The sequence below is a fragment of the Cutaneotrichosporon cavernicola genome (genome assembly GCF_030864355.1).
Source record: "Cutaneotrichosporon cavernicola HIS019 DNA, chromosome: 4".
NCBI classification, from domain to species: domain Eukaryota; kingdom Fungi; phylum Basidiomycota; class Tremellomycetes; order Trichosporonales; family Trichosporonaceae; genus Cutaneotrichosporon; species Cutaneotrichosporon cavernicola.
This window is the reverse complement of record NC_083396.1, coordinates 575054-585913: the sequence shown is the minus strand read 5'-3', so window position 1 is coordinate 585913 and position 10860 is coordinate 575054. Positions and strand designations below refer to the sequence as shown.

Sequence of the window (10860 nt, the reverse complement as noted above, 5' to 3'; positions counted from 1 at the left end):
GGTTGGCAGGTGCATTCGGACTCGCGCCAGCCTGAGCTTTCCCAGCCTGGCTCAGCCTAAATGTAGTCTGCATGCAGCTTGTTGCTGCTAGTCATTGGGCATCTGGATGTTTGTAGTTGCCAGCCTAGCTATATGCTATAGTATAAAACAATTGCGGTGCTGAGCAAAGCGGGAAGCGAAAGGACACGAACGGATGCGAGATGTGGCAATCAACGTGATTTGCCCAAGGTGTAATAACATTCCCTTATTCGTATCTGTTATAGACTCTTGTTTTTCAATGCTTTTAAAGTGGAGATAAAAAGAGAAGAGCAGACTGCAAAGTTGGCCGAAGGGCTGACGAGGTAAGCCGATGACCGACGGGGCGGTCTTCCCGGAGGTAACCTATTGGATTTTGATTCCGCATCTACCTTTTGAGTCGACCTTGACTGTTCAAGGTGGAAGAATCAAGTAGGAAGTATGAGTTGGAGGGATTTCCTGGAATGACTCCCTTTTGATCTATCCTTTCCGTTGTTCACCATAAACGCCATCTCCATCTCAACCTTTCTCCACGTTGAATCTACTCTCATCATCGTTCCATTACCCTCCTCAATCCCCCTTGGACGTCGACAAACACTTCAATCGACGCCCACACGCCCGCAGTTCATCCTTCGTGTCTCATCCCCCCTACCACCGGCAATCCCCTGAACCCCAAGCGCCCTGTGACAGCTGTTGGCTATTCATCGTCCACCTTCCTTGCCCCTTCGTGTCCCTCCTTCATCCAAACGTTCCTCGCTTCAGCGCCCGATATTGGATCTCATCCTCGTCCTTGCATCAGCCCACCCCTCGTGACCTCCCGAGTTATCTGCACTCGGCAACCTATCTCGGATCCAATCGATTGCCCACCCAGCTAGCGCTTCGCCACTGGCGCTGCCATCATGAGCTTGAGCTATCTCGCCGCATCGCGCGGCGGGTCAGAAGAGAAGGCATCGAGCAGTCTTGGGCGAACACCCACCTCGTCCGAGTTGGCCGCAGAGGCCGAGGCCAAGCGCCGCAAGGTCCAGCGCGCATGTGACGTATGCCGAAGGTGTGTTGCGTCAGCGCCGGCACGAGCCGGCATCGCTGTCACCCCGTCGCGGTACTTTCCTTGGCATAGCGGCTGACACGCAGGAAAAAGATCCGATGCGAGGGACCCATGAACTCACACTCAGCGAGCAGTACGTATCCAGAATGAACCCGACTCACGCCAGAATGCGCAAACTGCCAGGAATACGGACTTGAGTGCACGTACGTTGAGGCGGCCAAGCGTCGCGGCCCACCTAAGGGCTACCTCGACACGCTGGAGCAGCGATGCCGCCGACTTGAGCGACTGATCACTCAACTGCATCCCGGCCTCGAAGTCTCGGGGACCGTTGGGCCTATGCCAGACCGCGACGATTTCGATCTCGCTGTTTACCAGGACCAGATGCGAACCCTCGGCATCCCGCCGTATCCGACCATGAAGCCGATTGCGACGGGCGATGCTCATGCTCCCTGCGCAGCAGGCACGCCACCAACAGCCCAGGGTGCGCCGAGCCCCTCACCTCGCGTTCTCGGCCCCGCGCCGTGGCAGGCGTTTGAGCAGGACCCGAACCGCCTGCCCGAGGACGACGAGGAAATCCGAGACCAGGCACGCATCGCGCACGCCATGGTCAAGCTCAACATTCGCGACTATGATGCGTTCCGCTTCCACGGCAAAGCGAGCCCAGCGCACCTCGTGCGCATCGTTAACGAGCTCAAGTACTCGGACCCAGATCTCACCTTCTTCGACCGCCTCAGCAACGTCAAGCGCCCCGAGTATTGGATGGTGCCCGAGTGGGAGAAGCAGATCGCCACCGTCAGCGTTAACCCCGTCGACTACAGCATGTGGCCCGACGAGGAGCTCGCCGCGCGCCTTATCGATTCATACTTTGAGCGCGTCAACAGGCCGATGCCGCTGTTGAATCGTGTCATTTTCCAGCGTCAGTACCAGTCTGGCCTGTGGCGTACCAACATCGAGTTTGCTAAGCTCTGTCTGATGGTCTTCGCCAACGGTGCGCGCTACGTTGACGACGAGCGCGTGTACTGGCCCGCTGACGACGCGACGACCGAGGAAGGCCGCGAGCGACTGCGCAACGACCGCAATGGCATGCTCAAGTACTCGGCCGGTTGGATCTACCTGCGTGCGCTCATCAAGATGGGTCGCTCGTGGCTGCAGGGCCCAAGCCTGCTCGACCTTCAGACCAACGTCCTTGTCTGCCTGTTCCTCAACGGCAGCGCTGTTCCGCACCTCGCTTGGATTGTCGCGGGCTCGGGCTTACGCATGGCGCAGGAGATCGGGGTGCACGTCCGCTCAACCATGTTGCTCATCAACCCCATCGATCGCGCGCTCTACAACCGTGCCTTCTGGTGCCTGTACCACTTTGATCGCCTGTCGTGTGCCGCCATGGGACGCAGCGTCGCGATCCAAGATTCAGACTTTGATGCAGACTACCCAATGGCCATCGATGATGAGTACTGGGACACAGGTGACCCGGAACGCGACTTCAAGCAGCCGCCGGGCCTTTCTCCTGACCCGGCGGTATCGGCATTCACGCAGCTGCTCAAGCTTGACCACGTCCTCAGTGCTGCGCTGCGCACGATCTACGCCGTGACCAAGCTACCCGAGCACGGCGAGGACCAGCGGGCTATCGTTGTTGAGCTCGACTCCGCTCTCAACTCGTGGGCAGATGCTGTGCCGGACAACCTTCGTTGGGACCCGACTCGCGCCGACCCGCTCTTGTTCGAGCACTCTGCGATCCTCTACGCACACTACTACTATGTCCAGATCCTTATCCACCGCCCCTTCATTCCGACGCCCAAGCATCCAGAATCTGTGGGATTCCCCTCGCTCGCGATCTGCAGCAACGCCGCGCGCTCCATCTCCAATATCCTCGACGCCGTCCTCCGCCGCGGCCGCAGTATGGGTAAGCTGCCTGGCAACTCCATCGGCATCTCCTTTGTCCTTCCAGCCTCCACTGCCGCCATCGTCCTGCTCATGAACGTCTACGCCGTGAGACAACGGCCCCACGAGCGTGAGCGATGCATGAGCGACGTGCGCCGGGTAATCGCCGCTGTCCGCGAGATGGAACTCACCTACCGCCAAGCCGGCAAGATCACCGACCTGATCACCGAGATTGCGCGCGAGTCGACTGGCGACAAGGAGCTCACCATTGACACGCCACCCCCCAAGCGCCCATATGACAACGACAACGACTGTTCCACAGCTGTTGAGACTCCAGGGGCTCCCGAGCTCATGCCTCTCGCGTCCGCGGCGCTCTCACATGCACAGGCGCACGCTTCGTTCCAGCCTGGCCAACCCCCATTGGCATGCATGTCGCAGACCAGCGACTTGCATGCCAATGGCAGCGGCGGCACACCGAACAGCCACCTCAACATGCCAGCCGGCAACGTAGGTTCGCGACCCGAGTCGAGTGCGACGTCGCCGCCAACTCCACCATTCATGTACGGCCACTGGGGAACTGGGATGACGCCGACAGGCGAGTCAGTCACCGTTCCCGACCAGCTGTTTGACCCCAACGACCTGCAGAACCTCAACTATGCGGCGATGAACTTTGACATGCTGGGCGACGCGCATTCGGACAACTTCTGGCAGCACCTGCTCCGCCAAGGTGGCGGTGGGCTCAGCACATTTGGCACACCAACAGGCGGGCCAAACATGGGCATTGGCAATCCGCCGCCTCTGCAGCAGCAGCAACAGCAGCAGCAACAGCAGCCTATGGGCGGGCCGATGGGTACACAGCCGACTGGGTTTGGGTTTATGCCATGGCTTCCGCCAGACGAGCAGCGGCGCCAGCAGTAGCGGAGTGTAGGGATAGTAGGGATAGTAGTCGTAAACCATTCTATACTTAGAGCGGCGCTCTGCGCCTTGTAACTGGTCATGTACGATTGGCAAGGCGTACTGCTTTGGCGCGGCTACGTCTGCTTCGCGAAGATCTTATGGGCGCTGGCAGCACTGAATACTCTCAGAGACAGCAAGCAACGACGCGGGCACAACATCCAAACTCCATAACCTATCCTCTGAATGTCTACTACATCACTTGTATCACTCCAGATCGCCGCACTAGTCCTTCTTGGGTCTCTGGGGCTTGATGTTGGGGTATACCTTGCCCGGGTTGAAGAGGTTGTATCTGTCATCAGCCCCGCCTACTTGGGTGACTTACGGGTCAACGTAACGCTTAATACCCTCCATAAAGTTGACGGTACCGGCCCCAAGTTCCATGGGGAGGTACTCGATCTTGCCGAGTCCCACACCATGTTCGCCCGAACAAGTGCCTCCCAACCGAATAGCCCGCTCAACCATCTCATGCACCGCGACGCGCACGCGCTCCAGCTCCTCATCATCGGAAAACAGAGCGAGGGTATGCACGTTGCCATCTCCCACATGCCCGAAATGACATGCCTCAAGTCCCCGCCCCTCAAAGTCGGCGGCCGTCTCCCGGACCAGCCTGGGCAACTTTGATATGGGAACACAGACGTCGGTGGTCCATACCCGCCCGTTCTCGCGAAGTGCGAGGACACTCCACAACGCAGCCTTACGTCCTTCCCAGAGCTTTTCAGCATCCGCATCCGACTTGCTGAACTGCATGTCCTTGCCGCCGTGCTTGGCTGCGATGACGGACACGCCCTTGGCTGTCTCGGTCATCATGCCGTCGGTGCCTTGGAACTTGAAGAAGAGCGAGTCTTGTTCGGGATACGTTTTGCCTGCGATGCCGCCGGCGTTGATGGCCTTCATCGTGCGCGAGTCGAGGTACTCGACGCACTGGACGGGGTATCCTGCGTTGACGCTGGCGTCAGCCTGTTGTCATGGCAAATAAGCTTACATCTCGGTCGCGGCCTTGACGGCTTCCTCGACACCAGGGAAGTTCATCACCGCCACCTTGGTCGGGAGGAGAGGCGCCAGCTTGACGGTGCATTCTGTCACGATACCCAGCGTGCCTTCCGCACCGAGGAAGATCTTGGTCGCGTCCCAGCCGGCGGACGACTTACGGGCCTTGGAGCGCGTCTTGATCACCTCGCCAGTGGGGAGTACGACGGTCTGGGCAATGTTAGTGCTTGTAAAGTTGAGATACAGGCGCCGCCGCCGCACTTACAAGGTTCAAGAACCACTCGCCCTTGGCCGTGCCGTAGCGCACGGCGTTGGTGCCCGAGCAACCCGTTCCAGCCATACCGCCCAACGTCGCACCGGGTCCGGGGTCGATAGGGAAGAAGAGCGGGATACCTTCCTTGACCAGCTGGGCATTCAGGTCCTCCCACTTGACGCCCGGCTGGCAAACAGCCTCGCCGTCCGCCTCGGAAATGGAAAGCACCTTGTCCATGAGGGACACGTCGAGAGAAATCCCCCCAAACGGACTGGCAAAGTGTCCCTCGAGCGATGTACCGCCAGAGAACGGGGTAATCGGTACGCGGAACTTTGTGGCAAGCCGCACAATATCCTGTACCTCCTCGGTACTGTCGACCCACACAACGACTGTCGGGAGCTCGGCCTCGTGGTAGCTCCAATCACTGACCCCGTGAGTGCGGAGGTCGTCCTCGTCTGTGCTCACGCGGTCACGCTTACCCCTCTTCTCGAAGAGCTCGGCAATCTCGAGGATACACTCGCGATAGTTGGCCACGCTACCGTACTGCGGCTGCGTCTTCTCTAGCAACTTGTCGGCTGCGGCGATAGGTAAAAGACCCTGCATCTGAATCTTGGGGGGTGCGAGCGATTGGCCGAGAAGGTAACCAGTGTACCCGAACCCAATGACACCGGCGAGGATAATCCCCTGCTGCAACCACCAGCGACGCTTGGCTGCCGCCAGAGAGGCCTGGTACGCTGCCTGGTCTGCCCGCGCCGCGTCATGTTTGGCGCTGCGGACTGGTGTCGTTGAGATACGCCTGGGTGTTGAGGGACGAAGTGAGCGCGCCGCGGGACGAAGTCGTGGAAACATGTTGGTCTGAGGAACTAGAAAGAGAGAGAGAGATTTGAGGATTCTTATTAGTGGCGGGTTTGCTTGTATCAATAGCTCGGTCAAAGTGACAAGATGGGGCACCAGGTGGGCGATCGGGCGAGCTCACGCGTCACTTTGGTCGGCCAATAAGCCGACATTTCTAATTGAGTGTTATTAATCATATTAGAAAGCAATAGTACTGTTTACGGACGGGATCCACGGTCCAGTTGGGTCTTGTGGTGCTCTGCTCGGGCCGCTTACCGTTTCAATGAAAGGCGCCATGTGCTTGAGTCTATCACCACGCCATCCGCCTCATCCGTCATCCGTCAAATGCAAGCTGGACCAACGAGCAGTTGTGGTCGAATCAATGAAGGGTGGTAATCGGACGATAAGAACAGGTCGCCGGTATGTTGTACGTCGATCTGGATCTCGGATCTTGGATCTGGGAGATTGTATGGCCCCACTCAATCTCCGTGAAGGGATCGAAGAGGTTGGAATGACCGGAATGACCCAACCTACGGGACTGGGGATCTTGCCATCACTTATGGATGGACTGTAATCGCGTGTATGTAGCGCGTGGTTATGCCCTTACAATCACCCATCACACGCACACTGCCAGCAAGCACACACAATCCTCACGCTTGCTTACTTTCTTCTTCTTAATCTAACCAAGCATGGCGGAAGTGGACCACCCCCTTCCCCCAATGTCGCCGACACTCGACCCGTCCCCAACAGGCGTGTATGCGCTCATCCACGCCCTCCATACCGAGATCCTCGAGGCCATCGACTCGGCCCTCGACTGGGAAGAGCTCAAGTCCCCAAGCGTCAACTACTCGATCGTTAGACCCATCATCGAGAGGTTTGCGCCGACAGAGGATGGGACCGGGTCTGCGCGAACATCCCTCGGTGCCGTGCTATATGCGTGCATGGCGAACCGTATCGAGTTTTCCGAGCTCGCAGACAACGACCTCAGCTACCAGCCACTTCAGCAGTCGCGTGCCGAGTTTTGCGAGCTGCTCGCAAGTGAGTCCCCCTCCCTTTGATCCTGTGATCCTTTGATCCTTTGCTCCTGACGCGAAAAACCGCACGGACCGCACACAAACAACGAACAACGCTGACCCCAGTCAAGTTACTGCGGACCTTCCATAACCCCAACGACGAGGAGGAGCTTGCGTCACAGCTCGTGCGACAGTGGTGTGCCCTCGATGGCGCGCCCGAGGACGTGTGGCGACGCGTGGATGACCGCGAAGAGGCGGCCGCGTCCAGAAGCTCAGCGCTTGATGTCGCCATCGTCGCTGGCGCTAAGCGCTTCATCGCCCAGCCTGTCCTCCAGCATATCCTGCAGGAGATCAGCTGCGGTAACCTCACCTACGCGCCGCAGCAAACGACAGCCGTTATTCGCGACACGTTTGTGTCACCGCGCCACAGTCACATCCAACTCCCTGGCACCGACAACGATGGCGAGGAGAGCAGCCTGAGCATTGCTCAGGCCGAGGCCGAGGCGCGTGGACACGACGTCGAGGTGTATGCCTACAACCCGTACTTGGCTGGCTGGCTCGACGTGGGACGCCTCCGTGTGCCCCGCTGGCGCCACGCCATCGAGTTTGCGACTTTCTTCGCCCTCCTCGTCCTTTTCTGCATCACCCTCACGAACCGCTCCCTCGGCCACATTACTGGCCTCGAGATCTTCTTCATCATCTTCTCGTTTGGGTTCCTCCTCGATGAGATTACGTCGATCCGCGAGAGCGGTCTTCTCGTCCACTTCACCAACGTGTGGAACGCATTCGACGTGTCTTACGTTGTCATCTTCATCACCTACTTCTTCCTGCGCATGGATGCCCTCTACCACAACGACAAGGTGCAGTCTGACCGTGCGTTCGACATTCTCGCGTGCGGCGCGTGCTTCCTCTTCCCGCGCCTCATCTTCTACTTCCTCAAGAACAATGCGGTTATTCTGTCCCTCCAGGGCATGATCGCCACCATGGTCGGGTTCATGTGCATGATCTGTGAGTCGACCTGCCTATGCGCTACTAACCGCAGCCATCGCCTTCACCGGTATCGGGTTCACGCTTTGGCGTCTCGGTACGCCCCTGTGGGACGCCGGCCGCGTAGCCCGCCTCATGTTCAAGATCTGGTTTAGCAAGGGCTTCAGCCACGAAGACGCCGTCTCGATCAACCCCGAACTTGGGCCTATCGTGCTGACAATGTTTGCGTTCCTGTGCAGCAACATGCTCTTCTCGATGATGGTCTCGATGATGTCCAGCAAGTACGCCAATGTCCAGAAGAACGCGCAGCAGGAGTATCTCTTCCAGCGTGCGGTCAGCACGCTTGAGGCTCTCAGAGCCGATTCGCTCTTCTACTACATCCCGCCCTTCAACCTCCCAGCGGCCCTCATCCTCGCGCCTCTCAGCTACGTCCTTGAGCCGCAGAAGATGCACGACATCAACGTCTTCTGCATCCGCCTCACAAACTTCCCAGTCCTTCTCGGCATTTCAGCTTTTGAGCGCCACCGCTACCGTAAGATGCGGCGCGCGATCCGCCTCAGCGAGCGCGGAATCCACCAGACTGTCGTCAAGGGGTCTCTCTTTGGCACCATCATGGGTGGGGAGAGCACGGTTATCCGCGCGGCTTTCCACCTCGCCCCGCCCGTCAAGATCGGCCCGCCTGCAACTCCTACCAAGGACTTGGAGCGTGGACCCGAGGTCAAGCCCCTCGCGCCAGAGCGCCCCGAGGGCCGCACCAACGCCAACACGCTCGCCCGCCTGTTCTCCCGGGGTCCGATGCGCCAGCGTAGCGGCAGTACGGGTGCGCCCGACCACACGGTCGCTGTGTCGGCGCAGGACTGGGCGGCCATGCGCGACTCCCAGGCCCGCCTCGAGGCCATGCTCAGCACGTTCATGGCTGCATCGGGTATCGACCTTCCTACTGGCAAGGGCAAGAGCCCGACCAAAAGCCCCGAGAAGGACTCGACCGATGTCAAGCAGGAGAGCAAGTAGGCGGACGTATACCACCCCAAAGACATTCATTCTGGTTACGAAACTTCACGTCTTGTTAATGCGGAGGAGGGTGTTCATACATGTTGAGAACACGAGGTTAATGCCGATTTGGTTTGGGGGAGTGGATGGATGAGTTATTTTGCTGTCTTGTTTTGAAGAGGACGGCGCGACCAGTACGTCATCAGTGACATCTGTCAGAAACAGTCCCCGTGCGCAGCTTCACTACAGTTGTCATCTACGGCACATGTACAGCCGCAACTACAAACGATTATACCGGACGGGGGTTGTAGCACAGGCCGATACACACGCACGGCCCGCGGACCTGAATTTGCCATGAACGGGCATTAAGGCTGTAACAACGGTCGATTTCGAAATCAGCGGCCTGAGGCCGGACCAGTCGACGCAGAGATAGCGCCCGGGGGCGGGCCATCGGGGGAAGCGTAACCGCCCGCGGCTGGGGGCGGGCCGCTGGGCGAAGCATAGCCGCCGTCGACGCTGTATCCCGGGACCTGGTCCTTCTCGGCGTCCATGCGCGCCTGCTGCTCATACTCGTAGTTGTGCGGGTTTGTGTTCGTGTCCGCGCCGTAGTATGAGCTGTTTGCGCCACCCGTATTAGTGGGCCCCATGCCGTACTGACCCGCACTTGAGGGCTGGTAAACAGCGGGCGGGGGTGCTGGACCATCCACGTTGTCCGACCGGAATCCGCCATCAGCAGCGTAGGTTGGCGGCGGGGGGTTGTTCGCATACTGCGGCATGCTCGGGTCGCCGGTCATGCCCACGGGCGGAGGGGGACGGTACTGGTTCCACTGGTTCTGGAGCTTACTGAGTGTTAGCGTGGCCGGGCGCAGTCGGGAGGCGTCAGTAATGCAGCGACGAGCGACGCGTCATACCGCTAAACTGGGAACCCGAAATGTAGGTTTGGTTGGCACCGACCCCGATAAACTCACCGACGACGCATCATACCCATAGCCATGAAGATGATGAAGATGCCAACGCCGACGCATACGCCTATGGCGATGCGTGCGCCCATGCTCAAGCCCGAGCGACAGCGGACAATGTCTTGAGTCAACTTGCGCCACTAGTGAATTCTACCCACTTCCAAAGCGGTCGCGACAGTACTGCTGGGCGCTGGCTTGGTGCGCCAAAAACGCGGCGGCGAGGACGGCTGTAGATGTCAAGGTCATTGTTTGAGGAGAGGACAGGACAGGAGTAGTTGGGAATGAGGATGGAGCAGCGTCAAGAGTGAGATGAGCGGAAACGGGATTAAACTGCGCAAAAGCAGGGAAAGCGCGTTGTTTTGCTTGGCATTAGTGTGAATACAATTAATGTGGAGATTGTGATTACCTCCGTATATTTAGCCACGTTTCATGACATCAGTCATCCTTTGATTGTGGCTGTGCTGTGAGTTGGATCATCGTTGCCACTCTCTACTTCCCGGCGGACCGGAACCGAACTGGCCTCGCTGTTAATGGCATGCGCTTGAAATACCGCGATTGACTTTAGCATGCTGTGTACGTATTAATACTTGACCGGGTTGCAAGTCAGCCAGTCGTCAGTTAGTCAAGCGGTGCAGAGATACAGACAAGCGGGTGTTCCTTGCGGTGTCGTCCTCATTAGGAAGGGGAATAGGAGACACGTCGTCAACAACGGCCCTATGCTGCGCCTGCGGGCGTGACGATCTGGGATTGTGGCGCTGTCGTCCCTGCTTACCCAGTTCCGACCATCGCAGCCATGGCTGTGATATATCATCGAGGCGTTTGCAGGATCCGTTAACCCCCTCACACGACTCATCACCCACAAGACGGCCCCGGCCCCACGTCTCGTCACTTCCCAAGCACATTAACATCGACTCCAACGCATCCCATCCCCATCACATCCCA

General features: G+C 58.6%; 4 protein-coding genes across 4 annotated transcripts; 2 read left to right on the top strand and 2 right to left on the bottom strand.

The window, feature by feature from the left end:
* Positions 1 to 914: 914 nt before the first annotated feature.
* On the top strand, positions 915 to 3856 carry GIN1 (uncharacterized protein; the record flags this gene model as incomplete). The annotated part of the gene is made up of 3 exons (XM_060600051.1): positions 915 to 1063; positions 1147 to 1193; positions 1227 to 3856. The coding sequence occupies 3 exons, from the start codon at positions 915 to 917 to the stop codon at positions 3854 to 3856; spliced, it is 2826 nt and encodes a 941-aa protein (XP_060456683.1).
* Positions 3857 to 4117: 261 nt separating this feature from the next.
* Positions 4118 to 5984, bottom strand: DLD1 (uncharacterized protein; the record flags this gene model as incomplete). Its single annotated transcript, XM_060600050.1, has 4 exons — positions 4118 to 4184; positions 4218 to 4841; positions 4878 to 5092; positions 5148 to 5984. 4 exons carry the CDS (start codon positions 5982 to 5984, stop codon positions 4118 to 4120), a joined length of 1743 nt encoding a protein of 580 aa, XP_060456682.1.
* A 674-nt stretch (positions 5985 to 6658) lies between these two features.
* CcaverHIS019_0402360 (uncharacterized protein) lies at positions 6659 to 8980 on the top strand (the record flags this gene model as incomplete). Its single annotated transcript, XM_060600049.1, has 3 exons — positions 6659 to 7007; positions 7109 to 7990; positions 8025 to 8980. The coding sequence occupies 3 exons, from the start codon at positions 6659 to 6661 to the stop codon at positions 8978 to 8980; spliced, it is 2187 nt and encodes a 728-aa protein (XP_060456681.1).
* A 374-nt stretch (positions 8981 to 9354) lies between these two features.
* Positions 9355 to 10164, bottom strand: CcaverHIS019_0402350 (uncharacterized protein; the record flags this gene model as incomplete). The annotated part of the gene is made up of 3 exons (XM_060600048.1): positions 9355 to 9802; positions 9928 to 10039; positions 10077 to 10164. 3 exons carry the CDS (start codon positions 10162 to 10164, stop codon positions 9355 to 9357), a joined length of 648 nt encoding a protein of 215 aa, XP_060456680.1.
* Positions 10165 to 10860: the final 696 nt, after the last annotated feature.